A 23,679-nucleotide genomic window follows, 5' to 3' on the forward strand; every position below is an offset into this window, starting at 1 on the left:
GTATGTGTGTATGTGCACGTGCAAGTGTGCCCACATGTGTGCACACATGCATGCACATCTTGAAAGTAGCAAGCTTCTTTCAATACCTGGAGTTGAGTCTAAACACTTTAAAATGAGAATTATTTTCAAAAACCGATAATATTATCATGCATACTTTAAAATACATTTTGGTTTAGATATTTCAGAGGTTAGTCTTTGTTCACACAGAAACACACAAAACACAAACACTAAATGCAAATTATGAAACCAGTCTACCTATGTGAATTTATCAAATGGATCAATATGAGATTGATCTACTCAGCTAATTTTTCCAAGAACATTCACTGTTTTAGGCATTGGACTGGATACAGGTCATGTCTAAGAAAACTGTTTGAATATAGCACTTCAGCAGAATACCATCTGTTGCAGGGGAGTGGAGGCCCCGGATACTTCCCTACTCTCAGAGTGCCATCATGTCTATTACATGTTCTACTCCGTGTTCTTCTCCGTGTTCTAATAACCTAACAACCTACTACACAGGCTGTGTCCCAACACACACACACACACGTACACACACGACCACACATAAGTGTGCATATGTATATTCAGTCATATATGTATTAAAATAAGCTTTACTGAGTACTGCTTTATATATAATAGGTTGTTGTATATGGATCGCTTGGCCTGTCTGTCATTTTAAATTTTGTCTTTCTTTTATGTTCATACTAATGGACATATATTATAACTGCATTATTAAGTTTAATGATACTTTTTCATTTTCTCAGTTTTGTTTGCATATCAACTTCATGGGAACATGGCAAAACATTTTATCCCTTTAAACATACTTTATTATTACACTAACTTGTTCCAACACATATCCATATACGAGTTCACTGCGGGACACTCATTGTCCAGATACCCCATTTATTCATCTTGTCTTTTCTTTGTCTTAAATGTTAGTTTCAAAGTCAAAAATTGTTTTATTTTTTAGGACGTCAAGATTTTAATGTTTCTTGATATCACTGCTCCTTTTGTTACTATGGAAGCCTTTGCTTAGTCACACTCACAGAGGCTCACCCCTTGTCTTCTTACAGATCTTTGAGAGGTTTAGAAAAGTAATCAGCTGAGATGTAAACATTGTATCAAGTGTGACTTAATTTTTCAGATTAATTTTCTTTACTAGTATCTAGTTGTTTTAGAGGAAGGGAAGAGCTGACTGATTAACAGAGTCTAACACAGACATATCCTGACTAGCTCTCACCTCCCATGCTGTATGAGCATATAGTATATAAATATGATTATTCATACAATAGTAATTTCATATTCTATATAAATATAATGTGAGGAATAAAAAGGAAATTCAGAAATCTGTTTTTTCAATCAGATTTCTGATTTTCAAAATTCAAAATTTCTGATTTTGCCCCACTGAGTGGTTTTGATCAAATTATATACATTCTTAGTTTTAGCTTCAAAATTAGGGAAGCTTACATATTTGCACAGTTCCAAGAAGAGACTCAAATGCATAATAACCCATAATTCATCCCTTTTTCTCACTATTATAGACCATGTCTCAACTGTTCTCACAGTATCTGTTCTACTAAAGGAAAATATTACATGTTATATGCCTCTGTTCTCTCAGAGTCTCACTTTGCATTCCCCCATAGCCACAGTCCCTTCTCTCTGTTGGATTATTTAATAAAGTCAAGCTAATACTCATCTATTCCAATTTATTTAGTCACAGCAGTGTGGGATGATGCAGAGTTGAGAGTGGAACAGGTGGAAAACCTATCATTCTGGGGATATCGTGGACGTGGGGTTAAGACTAGAACCTTTGCGTAACATTTTTAAGAGGGGAAAAAAAGGTTTGCACTTCACTTAGAGTGAGAAGTCATAATCCAGATACAGGAAGTGCATTTGGAATAGATGGAGTAGCATGGTCCATGATCCCAGAACATCAAAGGACAGGGGAATGTCCACTTTACAAAACTATATAGGAGGCCTGAGTGACCTGCAAGGGCTGGGACTTGGAACTGAAACTGAAAGCTTGCTTTGGTCGAGTTCTGCATTTTATTCATGGTTTTGGTTGCTTGGTGAATGTGTGTGTGTGTGTGTGTGTGTGTGTGTGTGTGTGTGTGTGTGTGCGCGTGTGGTGTGTGTGTGTGTGTGTATGTGTGTTTATTTGATTTATTTGGAGATATGATTTTTAAATTTTGATTTGGTTAGTTTGCTTTGATGTTGTTGTCATTGTTGTTCTTTTGATCTGTCGATTGGTTGATTGGCTATTTGGTTGGTTGGTTGATTGGTTTGGTTTGGTTTGGACTCAGATTAACAGCTTTAAAATTACTGCTCAATAAGTTTTCCTTTCCTGAACTTGTGGAAATGTTAATGTGGATAGAATTAGCCTTAGTGTGCATTATTTCTAACTGCACTGATACAAAGTAGATTTTAGCACAGCGTAGTAGAAAACTGTGAGTGAGTGTGAGTTGTCTTTAAATCTGTGCAGAGAAATCCTCAGTCTTTTTTACAAGCTGGAAGCCACATTTCAGCATTAATTGCCAGATGCCACTGGCAACAGGGACATATCCCTGAATAGGCTTCTATTTGCCAGCTCCAGAGATTAGAAGTACAATTGGCTGTCAAAATGCACCCTTCCAACACCCCTCCTGCTCTTCCCCCCTGTTTCCATAATTGGGAAGCTGGAAGGAATGAAGCAGATGATCTTACTTTTTCTGGAACTCAGAAGCCTACAGTACAATCCACGAGACAGTGCCAGTGCCATGCACCTACAGTAAGATCTGCGAGATGCTGCCAACGTGGTGCACATTCATTTATAACCTCAGAAAAGTTAGAAATTTTAGTGAAGCTTTTCTACACTCTCGTCTTCTGTTAGCTTAGACCCACCCCCATCCTTCCAAGTACTTATGAGAATCCCTAGTGTCTGCAGTACTGTGAAGGGAAGAAACTTTTGTTTAAATTTCAAATCCCCCCCTTTTTTTACTGTTTATTCTTCCAATGTCTGGACAGTTCTTGTGTAAATGATGCCAGTCTCCTTGTAGCTTTCAAGGCTCTCTAGGAAATACCTCTCATGGCATTCACACAACATCAAACACTAGAATGGTGTCTCACTCTCTTGTAGTTTCCTATTGCCCTCTTACATATCCCTGAGGTTTCTTTCACTGCCATGAAGTGTCTTCAGAGACATTCCTCACTTGGCTAATTTATACAGAGTTTTGAAATTTATTTTGTTGAGACAGAGATTTTTGTTTTTGAAAGAAGGTCTCGCACAGCCAGGACACTGCTCCAATCTCCCAATTTTCCTCCCAAGAACTTGGATTTCAGTAGTGCACACACGTTGTCCAACTTGAGATAGTTTTTTTTTATTTTTTTTAATTTATTTAATACTTAATAATAATTCTTTGGTTTCCGGGCAAACATCCCCCTCCCCCCTCCCCTTCCTTATGGGTGTTCCCCTCCCAACCCTCCACCCATTGCCGCCCTCCCCCCAACAGTCTAGTTCACTGTGGGTTCAGTCTTAGCAGGACCCAGGGCTTCCCCTTCCACTGGTGCTCTTACTAGGATATTCATTGCTACCTATGAGGTCAGAGTCCAGGGTCAGTCCATGTATAGTCTTTAGGTAGTGGCTTAGTCCCTGGAAGCTCTGGTTGCTTGGCATTGTTGTACATATGGGGTCTCGAGCCCCTTCAAGCTCTTCCAGTTCTTTCTCTGATTCCTTCAACGGGGGTCCTATTCTCAGTTCAGTGGTTTGCTGCTGGCATTCGCCTCTGTATTTGCTGTATTCTGGCTGTGTCTCTCAGGAGCGATCTACATCCGGCTCCTGTCGGTCTGCACTACTTTGCTTCATCCATCTTGTCTAATTGGGTGGCTGTATATGTATGGGCCACATGTGGGGCAGGCTCTGAATGGGAGTTCCTTCAGTCTCTGTTTTAATCTTTGCCTCTCTCTTCCCTGCCAAGGGTATTCTTGTTCCCCTTTTAGAGAAGGAGTGAAGCATTCACATTTTGATCATCCGTCTTGAGATTCATTTGTTCTAGGCATCTAGGGTAATTCAAGCATTTGGGCTAATAGCCACTTATCAGTGAGTGCATACCATGTATGTCTTTCTGTGATTGGGTTAGCTCACTCAGGATGATATTTTCCAGTTCCAACCATTTGCCTACAAATTTCATAAAGCCGTTGTTTTTGATAGCTGAGTAATATTACATTGTGTATATGTACCACATTTTCTGTATCCATTCCTCTGTTGAAGGGCATCTGGGTTCTTTCCAGCTTCTGGCTATTATAAATAAGGCTGCGATGAACATAGTGGAGCACGTGTCTTTTTTATATGTTGGGGCATCTTTTGGGTATATGCCCAAGAGAGGTATAGCTGGATCCTCAGGCAGTTCAATGTCCAATTTTCTGAGGAACCTCCAGACTGATTTCCAGAATGGTTGTACCAGTCTGCAATCCCACCAACAATGGAGGAGTGTTCCTCTTTCTCCGCATCCTCGCCAGCATCTGCTGTCACCTGAGTTTTTGATCTTAGCCATTCTCACTGGTGTGAGGTGAAATCTCAGGGTTGTTTTGATTTGCATTTCCCTTATGACTAAAGATGTTGAACATTTCTTTAGGTGTTCCTCAGCCATTCGGCATTCCTCAGCTGTGAATTCTTTGTTTAGCTCTGAACCCCATTTTTTAATAGGGTTATTTGTCTCTCTGCGGTCTAACTTCTTGAGTTCTTTGTATATTTTGGATATAAGGCCTCTATCTGTTGTAGGGTTGGTAAAGATCTTTTCCCAATCTGTTGGTTGCTGATTTGTCCTAACCACAGTGTCCTTTGCCTTACAGAAGCTTTGCAGTTTTATGAGATCCCATTTGTCGATTCTTGATCTTAGAGCATAAGCCATTGGTGTTTTGATCAGGAAATTTTTTCCAGTGCCCATGTGTTCCAGATGCTTCCCTAGTTTTTCTTCTATTAGTTTGAGTGTATCAGGTTTGATGTGGAGGTCCTTGATCCACTTGGACTTAAGCTTTGTACAGGGTGATAAGCATGGATCGATCTGCATTCTTCTACATGTTGACCTCCAGTTGAACCAGCACCATTTGCTGAAAATGCTATCTTTTTTCCATTGGATGGTTTTGGCTCCTTTGTCAAAAATCAAGTGCCCATAGGTGTGTGGGTTCATTTCTGGGTCTTCAATTCTATTCCATTGGTCTATCTGTCTGTCTCTGTACCAATACCATGCAGTTTTTATCACTATTGCTCTGTAATACTGCTTGAGTTCAGGGATAGTGATTCCCCCTGAAGTCCTTTTATTGTTGAGGATAGTTTTAGCTGTCCTGGGTTTTTTGTTATTCCAGATGAATTTGCAAATTTTTCTGTCTAACTCTTTGAAGAATTGGATTGCTATTTTGATGGGGATTGCATTGAATCTGTAGATTGCTTTTGGTAAAATGGCCATTTTTACTATATTAATCCTGCCAATCCATGAGCATGGGAGATCTTTCCATCTTCTGAGGTCTTCTTCAATTTCTTTCTTCAGTGTCTTGAAGTTCTTATTGTACAGATCTTTTACTTGCTTGGTTAAAGTCACACCGAGGTACTTTATATTATTTGGGTCTATTATGAAGGGTGTCGTTTCCCTAATTTCTTTCTCGGCTTGTTTCTCTTTTGTGTAGAGGAAGGCTACTGATTTATATGAGTTAATTTTATACCCAGCCACTTTGCTGAAGTTGTTTACCAGCTTTAGTAGTTCTATGGTGGAACTTTTGGGATCAATTAGAGATACTTTTAATAGTGTAAATTCTTTCCATTTAATATGCAATGCAACTTTTTTACTAGCTTCATTGGTGAGAGCAGCTGCAGATGAATGAAGAGCGGCCTAACTGGACACATGTGTGGTGAGGCAAGGGGAAGAACTTGAAATGATACGGGAGATGGTTTTGAGTACAAAGACTCTTGATGAATGGATGACTAGCAGCAGGACTGATAAATAGGAAGACGAATGGAGAAATAAAGGACATATAAGCGCAATCGTTACAAAGTACCCCCCATATTCAGAAACAAAGTTCTATTTGGAAGAGGTGAATTATTAATGAATCAATTGTCAATTCCTTGTATTAAACCAAGATCACCACATATTAAGCCCTGATCAATGAGACTACAGGGCATACCAACTGCAGGAGAGAGAAGTAAGGACAAAGTTGCTCCTGGGCACAGTCTGAGGTCTGCAACCTCCCTGACAGGGAACTGGTGGCATATGAGACAAAGCAGCAGAAATTAAGCTCTTTTTTTTTTTGCCTTTGTAGAAGCAATAGAGAAAATGAACTGAGTTACAAAAAGCCAATTTTGCTAAAAACCAAAACAAAATTACAGTGATAATTTCCAGATAATTGTCTCAGAGGCAAAAATAAATAATTTTTTAAATATAAAGACAGAAAAAGATATATATTAGAATTTTGTCTTTCTCTTTTCTTTCAGATTTCTTTTTTCACATTTAAGCCCAGGGCAAATCTTTCATGCAGCTAAATATTTAATACTTTCTTATTAAGAAGGAAATTTCATAAAGGATTAAGTTAATTATCTGGCTAAGTTTCTACCCATGTGAAAGATCCATTAATGAAGAGTTTAACAAGAAGCTTTCGGAGGGACTGGGAGTATAGCTCAGCGGCATTTACCTAGCACACGAGAGGTACCAGGACTGCTACTGAGCTTGGGGAAAGCTCAGTATTTCTTTGTTTTCTACGGCAATTTCACAACATAAGTCAGGTGAAACTGCTTGCTCATATGCAGGTCCAGAAAGGACAGAATAAACTTCATGCTCCCTGGTAATGACTGATTTTGAATGCTGTGAAATAGCATTGGCATCATAATAGAAAATAATAATAAAATGCTCACTATGTTACTGACTTTGCACAAGTGTGTTTTAATTAGGTAAGAGTCCCAAATGACGTGAATGGGACCAACTGCCACCCACTGTTGGGATCTGGGGCTGTGAATTAGAAAGACTTACCAAGATTGTCTTTCTTCTGTCCAAAGTCCTGTCGACAACCCATGTCACATTTTGTAGTAATCAGCTCCACCAAGCATTTGGCACATGTGCAGGATTCTCCAGTCTCATTCTCATAATATTATTGAATTTTAGACAGGGAGAGCCAAAGCCTTGAAAAATAAGAACCATTTTCTTTTAATTCTTAAGACAAGTAAATGGCAAGTGGGGGAGAGGGGTTTGTGCCAACACTTTTACACTGTTTCATTGTCTTTCCTGATAGCTCTTGTAACGAGCATTTAATTAAGCCATAGCCATCAAGATCGGATGACTTTCAACAATGTTTGTGACTGTTCTCTGCAGATTTCTGCTTAGGTTTCAGTTATATTTTATCTTTTGTTGTAGCTTTAGTCATTAATTCAATTAGTTCAAGTAAAATACATTTAAGCCATAAAAATAAAATTCATATTATTAGGCCTCAGAACAGCTCATTCAACCCAGTACTACAATTCAGGAGATACTTTTAATGGGGTAAAAAGAGACTCTCCATCTTTCTTGCCTCAGTAAATGTAATAAAATCGCAAGCAGAACTTGACCCCAGGCTTTTTCAAAGCAATTACCCCATCCTCCCCACCATTGAGCTTAGGGGACCAGAGCTGCTTATTTTGAATATATTTAACTATCACAATTTGCATATCCACTGGCCCATAGAAAATAACTGGTTTATATGTTTAGAATCAACGTGCAGTGGTTTGAATGATGCTCACCACGTTCTCAGTAGGTTTTCGCTTTTCTGTATAATTTATAAAGACCTTCACAACCATGGGGAAATGTGCTTATCCTGGGTGGTTGTCTAAATCCTGACAAGGTCACAGTTCAAACTGGGGGCTGTACCTAACCTCTGGATTTTCCAATTTTATGGAATATAAACCTTTTCGTAAACATGACCTTAAGATTTTCTGATTTTTGTTGGCATACGTTGATAATGTTTGCCTTTTTCCTTCAAATTTCGCTAATTTAGGTCTTCCCTCTCACGGCTTACAGCTATGGGTTTGTCAATATTCCTATCTTTTCAAAGAGCCAACTCTTCCTTATACTGCATTGTTTCTTCGTTTGTCTTATATTCATTCATTTGACTTCCAAATTTCATGATTCCTTACCCTCTTTATTTACAGTTTGGGTTTTTAGGGAGTTATTTTGTTTGTTTGTTTATTTTTTTAGCCTTAAGGGAATTTATATTAGTAACTTGAGAGACTCTCAAATTTTCAATAGATTCCAAGACACTGATATTCACAAACATTTTTCAGGTGTTTACAGGAATTAAAAATGAACAAAGAAGGCTATGTTTCTCACCACCGAGACAAAACACCCAAAGAAAGAAGCTTAAGAAAGCAGAGCTGTCAAAATAGAAATCATCCTCTCCACACCCTAGCACCCCAATAGTCTAGGACCTCCCTGCCCCTGGTCAGTCCAGCAGCAGCTGCGTGCAGCTCCACCATATTGTGCTTCTACTGGTTTTACTTTGAGATGGCAATGAAGGAGCTAAACTGAACCCCAATTTTATTGTTGTGGAGGGCTTTTTTCCTACTAACAACAACAAAAATGAATTTTCAAGAAAAAAACACATTTTGATAAAAACAGGAATTTTTGTAGACAGGTGCTTTAGTATGTGTTGCTTTCAGAAAGTCAAATTGTTATATCAAATGTGGAAAGAGAGCTTAGAAAAAGCACCCAGTACAGACGCTGCTCTTTGTAGGGCACACAGCTGACTAAATCCATTCCTACAGCAGGAAGATTTGCACAAATAGAGATGATCTGGACATTCAGCAAATTATTCTTTGATAAGAAATAAGGAAACTTTTATAAATAACCCAACTAACTTAGTCCTGAAATCTATAAAATACTAAGCTTGTATTGTGTCTGCTATACTATCGGCGCCCTAGTCATTAATGTGAACAAACCATCAATCCTCATAACCATTAGCCTGGATACAGCTATTGTCTGCCATGTCTAGTAACTGCCAGAGGAGGAGATGAGAAAAAGTCTGGGTACCAAGAAGGGATCATCTGCTTCGGGGATGTTTACACTCAAGCGCATATTGAGTCCTCGTCAGTCTTGTGGTTCGGTAGCAAAGATGATTAAACAGAGATGTCAGAAAACAAGAGTCGCATCTCCTAGTTCAGCACGTGCCTTAGCACCATGTTTACTCACCTGCTCTCCACTGATGAAATGTTTATTAACATGCCCTGTGCAGTCAGTGATCGACCAAACAAATACAAGTCTCAATTGTCAATATTGCTCCTTTGGTGATATACGGAGGCAGAATGCTATCAAGTATATAAACAGAAGGATGATGATCACAATAAGCAGGATTGAATTAAACCAGTCTGTATTAAGATAGCCATGGAACCATACAAATTACTGAGACGTTTTTCATATTTGTTGATGAATAATCACCAATTTCTTTATTTCCATCGATTCCCTGGAATGCTCTACATCCTCTTGGCACTTAGTTGTCCCTCATCAATACATAGCAATCACTTGTATCCAATTAGCTTGGCTATGGTGCACTAATAGCTTAGCAATGCCTATGTGGATCAGCTAAAATGCATTTCACCTGTCCTTTATCCTGAGCCTGGATGATATGTGGCCTACTTTTCCACATAACTTATAAGGGTAGGTACTATTATTGGGATGCTGCCATGGAACCGTTTCTTCTACAGTGCCTTAAAGTACTGAACTTTTCCCATTATACTCCCCCCCCTCCTTTGGTTACACTTGTAGACTTTAACACTATTGGTGATAGTTTAGAGGTTGATTCACAGTGACAGAAAGAACCACAGCTTATGCCGTTCATCATGTGGAGGACCCTTGGTCCAGTGCTATGAGAGACTTCAAATATGAGTTGCCAACAGCATGCTAATCTTCCTCAGGCTCCAAACATGAGCTCTAAGCTGTCCAGGTTACTCTGAGCTCTTTTTGTCTTTCTCCTGGCTGAATCTATGGGAGCATGGCAAGCCAGCTTCACGGTGAGCATTACCAGGACGTTAACCAGAAACTGTTAGACTGTTTAAAAAGAAATTCTATTAGGAACCTCTTAGGACTTTTCTGCATCCAAAATGTTTTCAAAGTGTGTGTGTGTGTGCGTGTGTGTGTGTGTGTGTGTGTGTGTGTGTGTGTGTGTGTGTGTGTGTGTATTTGAGCATATGTAAGGTCAGGTACCCCCATATTGCAGAAAAGGATATCATATCTCCTGTTGGTAGATTTTCAGTTGCTTGTTTGCTACACAATTAAGTGCTGAGAACCAAACTTAGGACCTCTGCAAGAACAATGTAATACCCTCAGCTACTGCCTCATCTCTTCAGCCCCAAAACTAGCTTTCATCTGTGAACAAAGGAGACTTAAGAACTGACCAGCCATGGATGAATAAAAGAGATTTCCCATGATTTGCTACAGACAGGACAAATCTGCACGAAAATTCTAACATGTATAAAGTTTGCCCCATTTGATAGACTATAAGGCTGACTAAAAGACCATGAATGCACCTTAGTCCAAATATCCTTTTTTTTTCTTACAGCATAGCAAACTGCAGCAAATTATACCAGGAAAGGCTGAGTTCTGATGCTCAGTAGCTCACCAACCTAATTGTATTGTCTCAATATGTGACGGACAATTGATAATTCCAGTGAGAAACAGAAACACTGAGGGAGTACTTTAACATTGTTATGGAAATATGACCCATTAGAGTCACAGCTCTTGAGACTTTGGTCAGGAAATTATCCCCAGGTAAAAGATAGATGTGCTTAGTGGATATTCCATATTTCTGCTATCAACAGCCTGTCAGGCACAGCTGGCTCACTGCTGATTGTGGGAGGAAGACTATTTTGGTACTGCTTACTCTGCCATGTTCTAGAAATTTGAGCAATTGTCAGTAACAAATGAATAGCATATACCTGGAATATGAAATTTTTGTATTTAAGGAAATTGGTTTATTCTTACTAACTTGAAATGCAAGACTCACTTGTTTAAAGACTTTTTTTTAAAACAAAAATTTGCAAGTCTCTGGTGAACTCAGGCTAAATTAGGTATTTGCTTCTGTTTGCTTTTCTTTATAAGAGTAATAGTTTCATGTTATTCCCATTGCTTCAAGAAAAAGTGAATATTTAACGTATTTAAATTTAGACATAAAGTTATTCATACTGTGCTACACGGAAAAAAGAGGCCCTTTGTCTTCATTTAGTTGAGGGACAGAATAAGAAGAGAGAGAGAGAGAAAGAGAGAGAGAGAGAGAGAGAGAGAGAGAGAGAGAGAGAGAGGAAGAAAAGGAGGGGGAAGAGGAGGAGGAAGAGAAGGGGAGGAAGAGTGAGTAGGTCTTTATTATAATAATTTCCAACATGCATATTCAAATACTTAGCTACCACCAACTACTTATCAGTACTTATCAACTAGCAACTGTCCATTAGGACCTACCCATTAGCACCTATCCACAGGAACTATAAGTACCTAACTACCCTTACCTTTCTGCCAGCACATATTCACTAGTATGTACCATCCTGTGTCAATTCATCTGTAATTTATCCACTAACACTTATTTATCAATAGCCACCTAACAGGAACTAACACAAGTATTTCTCTAGACCTACCTGTGTACAAGCATTAATCTAGCAATACCTACTCGCTATTACCAATCCATCAACACTTATATTACTATTTGTCTACTGGTCTATTCATCCACCTATCCATGATTACCTGTTTACCACTCTCTAAAAAACTCTCCTTATTTACACATGCCTGCCTAACAGTATCTATTGACTACTTATTACTCTTCAAGAGACATCTTACTCCTTAACGCAATGCTTAAACATAAGCGAAACAGTTTATCAGAGAGCTAAGGTTGAGTGATTCCTTTAAGAAATCATACCCAAGGCAGTTTTGTTGGTTCATTTCTATAATTCCAACATTTGAGAAACTGAACAAGAAAGTTGCCATGAATTTGAGCCTAGCATGAACTATGTAGTGAGTTTTGGGGTAACCTAAATATAGAATGAGACCATGATGAAACAAAACAATAACTTATTATATTCCCATCTTTAGAATTGAGCTTGTCCAGTGCATATGAAATAAATCACTGTAAAACAGGCTCTCCTCCTGAGATCTGATAGAATAAATTTCAAGGCCATAATGATATTTATTCAAGTATGGTTTCTTTTAGATGTCATGCTGACCCCATGCTTATTCACATTTGCATGAGGACAGTAAATCCAATTTTTAAAAAATTAAGTTGAAAATTGTATATGTAAACAGAATTGTCAAAGGAAAGTCTTCCTGGATTTTATAATTTGATCTGTTAACTTTACTTAATAGCTCTTATACTCAGCTGTGATGCTAAGGTATCTCTGTGTGATTTGGAAACCAATTTTGGTCTCATACATATAATGGCTTACTCTCTCAGAATTGCTTCCAAGTTATTAATATTAAAAAAGAGCAGAACTAGAAAGATGACTCAGCAGTTAAGATGGCTCAGCTCACAGGCTGCTCTTCCAGAGGTTCTGAATTCAATTCCCAGTATCCCACCATAGATGGTGCCTCACAACCATCTATATGATCTCATGCACTCGTCTGGCATTCACATGTACATACAGATAGAGCACTTATATACATAAAATAAATCATTGGGGGAGGGGAAGTTAGCACATGAGTTAACCTGATAGCTACATTTAATACTGACAATAAAATGCTGCACTTCTGTTGGAGTAGATTGAAATAACAAATGGCATTTGTGATTATGTCTGCTGTATAACTGTTGGTAAATGTGACTTAGAGATGAAGGCGATGAAGTGATGCTGTGTGTCCCAAAAATGGCAAGCAAATACTAGTTTAAGGCTAATGAGTAAAGGAGGTGTCCTTATATGATAATAGGTAAAGTTGATTTGTATAAAGCACATCAGTGTCTCTTCATTAAGCTATCTAACTCTTACTTGGCAGTTAAGAGCATCTCTTGTGGGTGGAACAATGTATCAGCAACCAGAAGCATGTATCATTTTTCCAGCTCCTGTACCAGTCCAGATTTGTTAGCTCAAAACTGCCTGCAGCCTCAGTTTCAGGGTATCTAATACGCTTTTCTGGCTTCTTTGAACATCTGCCTTACTCATGGCAAATATGAACTCAAGTCAGCACACGCACATACACAAAAATAAACAAAGCCAAAATAAGATTTTTTAAAAGAGATCTTAAAAACCATCATCTCTTTCATGGATTCATTCTTTTCCCTCTGATAAAATACAACGGTCCCTAAGTTGCCTGTATCCTCTTGAAACATTGTAAATTATAAAGTCTATTAGCAAGTTTGAGCCTGTGTCATTGAATATGCAAATTTATTTAGTTATAGATTCTATGCATGAAGATTTTTAGTGATTACAAATATAGCTAGAGATCCAGGATGCACCCATTCAAATTCTAAATCTGCTTGTATTAAAGTTCTACACCTGTGTGATATTAACCAAGATATTTCAGTAATCTCTCTCAGTTTTCTTCAATTTTAAAAGGCAGAACTAAATCATAGTTCTTCAATGTGTTAACACTGTGTTCTTTGCTCAATTAACTTATGTGGTACCACAAACCATGAAGGTCCAAGGTTCAGAGAAAAATAGTGCTATATTATAAATCAGATTGTTACTTTAATGCCATTAATTTGTATTTTAGTTAATGTGCTACATAATGTGGGAGTGGTGTTACTGTTCTTTCTCTGCCCCCTCCACCAAAACAAAACAAAAAGAACAACTTCAGTCTTAGGATCTCTGCACTGTTTTTGTGTTGTTCTATAGGAAGCCACACAAACACACAAACATGCATGCCTGCACACACAAGCATGCACATGTAAATACACACACACGCACACATTTATGTATCTGCAAACTCATAAACAATGTATTCTAGATTTTATTTTTTGTTTAAGATTGAGTATAGATTTAGACTTTATTTTGTTGGTTCCAGAAAACAATCAACAAAAAGGACTTCCTAGATAGGATTATAACATTTATTAAATTTTTGTCCAAGAATCTGTTACCTGGATACCTCTGCATGGTTTGTGTCTCTGGGGTGTTTACTTTCTTTTGAAAATTATGATTTTGGCACCAACAACTGGCTATCAGAATTGTTGGAATGAATATTAAAACTCAGACCAGACAAAAGGATAGGAATTATGGTCCTTTTATTGGTACTTTTTTTCTGATTTGCTCCCTAAATCTGACAACAGACTGGACAGATCATCACACAGGTTACCCCAAACCCAAAACACTTAATTTGTGATTAGAAAGAAAAATCATAGTTTATGCATTGAACAGCAAACTGCTGTTGTTCTTTATTGTCTAGATGATGTGCAGGGTAAGTTCTTGAAACCAAAGTCATTACAAAGGAAGGAATAGAGGGGGAAGGGAGGAGGGAGAGAGGAAGGAAGAAAGGAAGGAAAGAAGGAAGGGAGGGAGAAAGGAAGGAAGGAAGGTTAATCTGTGATGTTTCTACCATTTCACCTTCTACTGCAGTCATAATTACAGTGAATGCATTCCACTGTCAGGTTCAGATTTCTTTTCTGCTCACCAGTTCCAGTTTTCACTTTTTGTTCTCACCCCAGTCATTGATTAAAGCATAGCTTTAAAAAACAGCCTAAAGAAAGTGGGGAGGAAGGAAACAATGAGAATTCCATGAGAAAGTCTTTTTCTCAGGCATGCTGAAAGCCAGAGCTTCAGAGCTCTGTGGGAATCTGAAGTCACAGTGTTAGGAAAGTGAATTAAGAAATCACAGCTGCAGCACCTAAACCTTTGTTCTCCTTGACTCCATTTGGGCATCTCCTACATGAGTATACAGTATTTACCTCATCTCTCACATTACAACTTCTCTCAAGTCCCCATATCCTCTCCTCATGACCTCTTCTGCAACTACTTTTGCAGTATATGCACTGGTGCGCCCCACGCATGCAGTCACACACACACACACACACACACACACACACACACACACACACAGAGGAGGGGGAGAGTAAGGAAGGGGGAGAGAGGGAGGAAGGAAGGAAAATGAATGAGAGAGAGGGAGGAAGGGTCAGAGGGAGGGAGAGGGAGGGAGAGAGACACACAGAAAGACAGAGAGAGGGAGGGAGGGAGAGAGAGAGAGAGAAGAGACAGAAGAGAAAGGACCAAGTCTAGTTAATTGTGCCCTTATTTTCAAGCATTTAAGTCTGACCACATAGGATTGGGGCCTCATTCAGGAAATAAGTTCTTTCTCACTCCATTGCTCCATCCATTTTACAGCTCCTTGTGAAGCGTACCTGTGAGAAAATGGGTGGTGTGGTTATACTGTTGTCTAAGGGACTCTTTGAGGAACACTAAGCTGTCTTCCCTCCTTCAGTTGCTACTAACTCTCTACTCTGGCTTAGCTATTCAAATCTCACAAGGCAGCTTTAATTGTTCATAATTTTTAAATGTATTTTTCACTCTTTTTTTGTTTCATACTTGGAAAAAATTGTCACAAATCTTAGTTACTGATTGTATGAGAAGGAAAGCTGTTCTGAAGTCATTACTGAGCTTTCTGGGGTGGCATCGTTTCTTTTTGTTTGTTTGTTTGTTTGTTTTTAATGTATAGTGCCTTATGTTTTCTCTTTTTTTTTTCTTTTTTTCGGGGCTGGGGACCGAACCCAGGGCCTTGCGCTTGCTAGGCAAGCACTCTACCGCTGAGCTAAATCCCCAACCCCAGGTTTTCTCAAGTAAACTTATAGAACTAACATTATTAACTAGTTTACTTTCTGGCTAAATGCTCTGATTATCATAAGTCTGGTGTTGTACCCTCCACAGTAATTCCTATCTATAATATAGACACTATGTGAACTGATAGAACAACTGCTCTTCTAGAAACAGGACACCACGTCAGTAAATGTGAATCCTGCTACTCTTACCACTGCCTCTCCTTACTCTCCCTACAATGTTCTCACCTATAAGCTTGCTCATACTGAGGAAGGTAAACAACTGAAAACCTTGTGGTGGCTTGTAAAAACTTGTTCAGACCCAAACGTTCTATTTTATTGGAATTTGTTTTTCTTGCCCAAAAATGAGCATACTAGTTTGCTACATTGGGTCCTATCCATGATGTAATAAATACCTTCTTTATCAAGTGTTGGAATGTCACTATGGGTTGCTTTTACTTCATTAATTATTCTACAGAAGCTTTTATTGTATATGTATAAAGAAACCCAACCTTGTGAGGATTAAATACGTTGCTCGATGTATTAAAACTAAGACAGAATCAACCCCTTTTCTCTATGTCCAGTGATCAAGAACTTATCTCTTTCCATCTCTGATCTTCTGTCCCTCTGTAGTAAAAATGATAAGCTTAGAAAAGGATCTACAAATTTAGAAGCTGGTATTTTCCCTCAGGTGTAGAAAAAGGGAGATATAGCACCTATTCAGATGACTTGAAGGCATTATACTCAAATGCAGTCTTGCAAGCCCTCGTGCATCCCTATTTCTTAAAGCTCTAAAAGTATATATTTGTATGACAGATTAAAGTACTGCCATATCTGTTCTTCCTCCATCCTCCTGTTTCATTACTTACCTCTCGATTACTATTGTGTTTTATATAAACAAACTTAGGTTTCTTAAAAAGCACAATGGCTATTTACGTTGGAAGTCTTAGGCATCCAGTTCCTGATTTGTTTCTTCTCATCAGAAGAGGTTTCTTTCTGCTCATCCAAAGAGCTGTCATAATGGTTCTCATCTATAACAATAGGCTATACTGTGACACCATCTACATTCAAAGGCTGAAAGCACCAACCATGGATATATTTTTGGATATATTACAATATATTTATGGATATGTTACAAGCACACATGGATTGGAAGGAAGCCAGTGAGGTTGGCTAGGTACATACATGATCCTTTATATCATCTGGCCTGTTTTTGTTCAGGTTTAGTATCAATTTGACCTCTTCATGGAGACATAATGATAGCTACTCCACTCCAACAGGTAGTTTGCCATGTCCATCTCATGTCCAGTTTCTTAAGTTCTTGCCTGGATTCCAATGAACAAAGAAAGAGTTAGAACCTGCAAGAATTCATTCAGAATCAAGAATGCAAGCATTCTCTTGATAGGAGGAACAGCAAGCCACAGGACCAAAGACATGAATGACTTTTTTTTTTAATTTTATTTTTTTTAAATATTTTAGTTTTTAAAATTCTGTGAGTGAGTGTGTGTGTGTGTGTGTGTGTGTGTGTGTGTGTGTGTATGTGTGTGTGTGTATCTTTACATGGATGTGTGCGTATTCCTGTCAAGGCCAGGAGCAGGCATTGGGACAACTAGAGGCACAAGCTGTTGTGAACAAGCTTACATGACTAAAGGGAACTGAACTTTAATCCTCTAAGAAGTAGTAAGTTTGTCCCAACAATAAAAAATTTCTCCAACACAGGGACAGTGATTAATGTAGATTTCTACATTCTTCCCTATTTTGTCTTTTAACTTCATCTTCTTAGTGATGGCTGGCACTAACTCATATTATATAAGTGCAATTAGGGAAAGATTTTGTCTTTGACATTTTTTCCTCATTATATAGTCAGTACACACAATCTATGTTTAGTATGTGTTACAAGGTCACTACTGTTTGTATTAGGATATGATTGAATTAATTTCAACAGGGAATAAGAGGGTAGCATTAATAACACAAATTGAAAAAACAAACATTTAATTTTTCTTCCACTTAATATAAGCCACAACAAACTGGAAGGAAAACACTCGGAGAATTACAAACCAAAATAGTACAGATACCATGTATTTGTTGGTAATCAATCTCTTCAAACTTTGTGTGTATGACAGAAAACTATTGTTGCATTTGGTTAAAAGAGTCAGCTGTTTTGTCTAAGATCATATAGCTAAGTCAAGATTAGAATACACATCTTTCTTTTTATTAGTAATAGATTCTTCTCTTATACAATACTCCTGAACACAGTTTCTCCTCCATCCATTCTGCCCAGATCTCTGCACTTCCCCTGTCTCCAAGATCTCTTGCCTTCTCCTCCTTTTTCCTTCAGAAAAGATCAAGCATCCAAGATACATCAGCCAAACACAACAAAACAAGATACCATAAGACAACCAAAAGCCCTCAAATTGAGGCTGGAAAAGGCAACATAATAGGAAGAAAAGAGTCCTGAGAGCAGGCAAAAGTCAGAGATAGACATATTCCTACTTACAGGTCTTCTGTGTATAGGTTATGGCTGTTAGCTTGGTGCTTTTATAAATAAGAAGTCACTATTATTTTTACTGAAGTCCTGTTACATTTGAAGAAATGAAGAAGATAACTGGAAAAGAGAAAGACCAAGTGTTGCTGTGTTAATCTTACTGGAATACCACAACAAAATTTTGTAGACTGGGCAGTTCATGTTAAACATGTCTGTATGCCTCTGCAGGCTAGAATGTCCATATTCAGGCTCTCCTTGACTTGGTTTTGGGAGAGTACATTTTCTGTCCTGGTGATTTGGAGATGGTAGCTTCACATGGAGTGTTCATGTAATACTTATATTTTATAAAAGACAGAGAGACAGGGAGTGCTTTATTTAAACCTAATTTTATCCTCAGTTGCTCTATCACCAAATAAAAATTTAAAAGTCAGATGGACAGTCAGGCATCATAATGGCAAGTTGGGGAGATATAGTTCAGTCCCTCAGAATTAGAAACATTTCTGATACAAGACTTATAAATAAGAAAGTTTCGAGTTAGTCTTTACAAGTGTATTCCAACCCATGAGACTTTAATACTCATTTATTCAGATCATACTGTTTTTGCATACATATTAAATGACTATGTGACTTTATATTTTTAATATGAAAATTAAACTTACAGGCTATACTCTTTTTCTTTTATTCTTTTGCAGCAAAGGACAAATGTAGAGTATGTTACAGGGTTTACTGAAATGTGTGCTACCTTTCTTTTCTGTTACAGGCCCAACAGCTCACTGAACTGGAACAAAAGTTAGCTGTAGCCAAAAATGAACTTGAGAAAGCAGCTCTTGACAGGGTAAGTTCAAATCCACTGCAATGTTGGTTTCAGTGCCACAGGGTATGCTTGCTGCTGCCTGTGATTGTCCAGGGCAGTTTTAAACATTCTGCACAAAAGCTGACTATAGAACTCCCAAATGATCCATGTCATCCTTGGACTCCAAGTTCTCCCCATTTATTTCCTGCCTCAGTAAACTGAGTGCACTCTGTAAATTTATGACTTCATTTTTCTTTTATCTCACTGATTCATTTATTCCATAACACCGTGGATAAATTTACTTAACGTGAAATTCATGTCATTCTGTGTTAACTCTGCATGAATGAGTACAAAGAGAATTGGAGTAACCATTGATGTCAGATTGTTAAAATGTGTCTTAAGTGCCTATACCCTAGAAGTACTCCTCACATTAGAGAACTGGGAAATGTGCAAAAGAATATTACATTTAGCAATAATGATGTCCATAAGAGAGAATATAATATATATATATATATATATATATATATATATATATATATATAGAGAGAGAGAGAGAGAGAGAGAGATTTTGGAATTCTAGTCCAAATATAAAATTACTAATAAAATATATTTTGTCTAGAAGTAATAATTTCTCAGACACATGAAAAATATTTAAAGTATGTATGGTAATAGGATAAGTAAAATAATATATATCAAAATTTTGGACATAATTGTTTTCTGAGAAATATGGTAAATAGCCGCAAAGAACACTTGCATATACCTCATGTTTTACCCTCCACTACTGAATAGATATAGAGTAATAGTCTGTTTATATACATATTGCATATATGTTATATAGATCTTGGATACATGCTGCTTACGTATTTGTTTGTATTATAAATATTTGTATATCTGTGTATAATTTATGCACAGTTAGTTGAAATAAGATGTTATTAACATGCCTTTCCATAATCAATTCAGTAAAATAAGATGTTATTAACATGCCTTTCCACATTCAATTCAGTCTACTGCTAACTAATATTATTTTCTCCATAGACGTGTAATTCTCAAAATAATTTTGGTCAAACTTAAAGTGTTCTGCCCTCTGTCAAGAACTGTCTATGCTGTGATCGCTGTTTAGTGATTATGTTATCAATAAAATTGAACAAGGAAGCCATTGCATTTGTGTACTAGTATTTTCAATAATTCATGGTATGAACTCAGAGGATTTGTAAAAAAAAAAAAAAGAAATTGACTTATAATTACCCAATTTTAACTGTGCTTTGGTTGTGGAACAGACAGGAGAGAGTCGATGTAGGATTGATTCTCTTTGAAGATCTTCAGGTTTCATACTTTAGGAAACCTAATACTTGTGCATATTTTGATGCTATACCATATACCTGGCACTGTTGATAGGTTTGAAGACCAGTCTAAATTCTGCTGTTTAGGGATATTACTCTGTCTCTCAATAGCACATTTCTCCACTTTGTTATGATCCACACACCTTCACAGCTTACATATGTGACATCTCAGACATAGTATGTAGACTGTGTCATAACAGAGAAGTTAGAAAGGAGATTTGGAGCACTGAGACAAATTAATATTTAAATAAGTAAGTAGATATCTCCTCAACCTTAGTTTTTTGGAATGGATATTTATTAATTTATTCAAGTTATTAACATTTGATAATTCAGGGCACCCTGGCTTTCATTCTATGGGATAGGACACGCATAATTCATTTTTCCAAAATTAGTTTTATAAAATTTAATTTATCGTTTTCCAGTGATGTTCACCTCATCTCACACAGCATATTCTCTGTCACTTTTTACAAAGGACATGGAAATTGTGTAGATCTGGTGGAAAGAAAAAACCAAGAGGAACATGCAATTCACACTTAAAAACTTTTCCCTGTTTCTGCTGCCACTTTCTCTGCCTTATATCCCAAGAAGATACTGAGTTCCTGAGGCAGTTTCCCAACTTCTAAGATGTTATCATTTATGGTCATTGAATTATTTTTTCCTTATATGTTCTTCCTGATTGGATGCTAGAAAATTATTAAATTTATCAGTGGTTATACAGTTTTCAAACAGCTTTGGTGACATGCTATTATATTGAGCATTACAGGATTCAGAAAGTGTATTTGAATGTTTCCATCTCAAATATAATGAACCAATCAGAAGAAATTGCAAATACTTATGGATACCACCAAATCTCAGAGCCATAAGACATTGTATTAGTTAGAAATGGGCTTAAACAAAACCTGGGGCTACTGCAGAGTGGTTCCTTCCCCTTAGTTCTGTGCCCTTGTCCCATTATTCATCACTGTCATGTGCACCCTTGTGCAGTGAGCTCATACCCTGCCATAGCCTGTATTAGTCTGGGAGTCTGAGAGTTGAAAGTCGCCAGGGAAAGTACCCCTGTGTTTAAGTAATCACTTTTGTTGATTGGCCATGTTCAGACCTTCCCAGTGCTATGCTTCATAGAGGTCAGCCACAGCACTTAGATTTTAAAGGTGATTTGAGAGTTATGTGCATAAAAACTAAACTGATGGGAATATTGCCTGTCACGTGGAAAAAAAATCCAGAAAGCTTATCCATTAGTGTTATCAGTGAATAAGGTAAGATTGCTTTTCTGCAAAGAGAATTTTGTCTTTAACCTTTAATATTCTGTCACCTCTTTTTGGTACATAGAACTATAAAAAGCATTTCCCATAATTAGGGATTGATTTTAGGAAATAGAAAGCAAGATACAAATAAAGTTTAAGAACTACAGCTCTAAATCCAGGTGGAAAGGGTCTATCAATCTAAAATGGACAAAAAACTATAGTTTAAAAGAATTGTTCCTCCCCACTCTTATCATATTTATATAAAACATTTTCCTTGCCTTTTACATTTTAGATATTCTGTGTCTCATGTTCACATAACCTTCACATAACTACTGTGAGAACATCTTCACATTCCAACTTTGTCCTCACTCTTCTTTCTAATGAATGAAGTGTTAGTTTATTGTACCAAAATAAACAAAACAAAACCAAAGAAAACCCTCAATATCTCTGAATCAATTCTGAGTTTTCCAAAAATGTATTATTTATTCAGCTACCATTGAAGTATATTGACAAATTAGGCATTTTAGCTACAAAATTCCCAACTTCAAGAGTGGAGGGTACAACAAATGGGAGAAATGGCTTGAGATGAGGAAGAAAACAATAAACCAAGGCTTACATGAGAAAAGAATAGTTCTCTTCTAGATCCAGAGGAAATAGACACAGAGGAAAGCACGCTACGTGTGTTATCTCAAATTCCATTTAGGTACGCCTTGTTATAGTAAACTTCAAAGTAAATAGTTACCTGAAGGTTCAGTATAGTGGAAGGATACTGAGGACGTAATAGGCTATGCTGTCAGGTCACTGTTGTCCCTGGCCCTGTGTAAACACAACACTGACAGCATTAGAAGCAGGCTTGTTCAGTTCAAAGCTCTTTTGGGGGAGGGAGGGTTAGAAAGTGGATGACATTAATTCTGGTGACAAATGTCAGACCATGGTCTCTGGTAGGATCCACCTAGAATGTCAACAAAGAACTGTACCAAAATTTAAGAAAAGTGGTTCTGGTGCAATCTGTAGTCCAAAGAATAAAACCCAGGAGGGAAAACCTTAAGAACAGCTTGAAGCAAAATGCATACTCTCTTCACCCTCTTGAATGGGTATGGAGTTTGTGTGTGTCATTTTTCATTACTTTTTCATTAGTTTTAGCATCTTAATTGAGTTATTGCTCTGACTTAGAGATGTATTAACCAACTGAGAATGCATTTTAATCCCTCCAGCCCCAAGACCATCAAATAAATGCCTTGGAAGTTCCCTGTGCACAGGCATTCTATTTTCAAATGACTTTGCACCGCTTCCCCTAGAACCTTCTAGGAATGAAGGTCTAACCCAAATATCCATTCCTATTGTCCCCATGAAGAGTGTGTAGTTTCACCTTAACAGTGCCACTCCCTTGAGAAGGTATATGCAGTTTACCTTCCTACCACTGCCTACCACTTTAACCATAACTGTGTGCATTTTCTCACTGAATTACTTATATGTCACATCCTTCTGCTGAATTCTTTGCTTGGAAGACCTATAATAAGCCTCACTAAATACAATGGACAAGATCCCTTTCACAGCCTGATAGTTATCTCTTGAAATGTTCTCCATTAAACCAGTTAGTTCATTGCTTTTTAATTAATCCACAGGTACATTTCATTATAAAAGCAGAATACAGCCAGCATATTTGCCAGGATGGAAATATGTGGCCTCTCGACCAATATCTGACACTGTCCTTCTTGCCCTCTGAAGTCTTCTGAATTTCATTTCTGCTGGGATACTGGGCTTCCACAACCCCACTAGAGTCACATACCAAATTTTGCTTTTAGTTTCCTATATTTATCTGGCTTGAGGTTTTAAACTGTTCTGCATCGACTTGCAAGCTAGTTCCAATGGTTTATAGTAACATGATCAGGTCTATAGCAAGAAACTAATAGCTTTGTACCCATTTTCTGCATTCATTCTTTTTCTTATCAATGCAACCAAATATCTGGTGAAACATAGGTTAAAGACAAAAGGATTTAGCCCATCTCATGGTTTGAGAGGTTCCATGTGTATCCAAACTTTTTGCAATGTGAAGTGGTATTATGTATACAGTATCCAATGAATATTGGACCACATTCATAGCTCATGAGAATGCCT

General features: G+C 37.6%; 1 protein-coding gene across 6 annotated transcripts in view; it reads left to right on the forward strand.

The window, feature by feature from the left end:
• Positions 1-23,679, forward strand: part of Luzp2 (leucine zipper protein 2) — a 400,419-nt gene that overhangs the window by 311,101 nt on the left and 65,639 nt on the right. For all 6 annotated transcript variants that reach the window (NM_001432775.1, NM_001432773.1, NM_001432776.1 and 3 more), the window contains 1 exon segment: positions 18,945-19,019. In NM_001432775.1, the coding sequence (NP_001419704.1) occupies positions 18,945-19,019 (75 nt within the window).

Source organism: Rattus norvegicus, chromosome 1 (assembly GCF_021556685.1).
Source record: "Rattus norvegicus strain SHRSP/BbbUtx chromosome 1, alternate assembly SHRSP_T2T, whole genome shotgun sequence".
NCBI classification, from domain to species: Eukaryota; Metazoa; Chordata; class Mammalia; order Rodentia; family Muridae; genus Rattus; species Rattus norvegicus.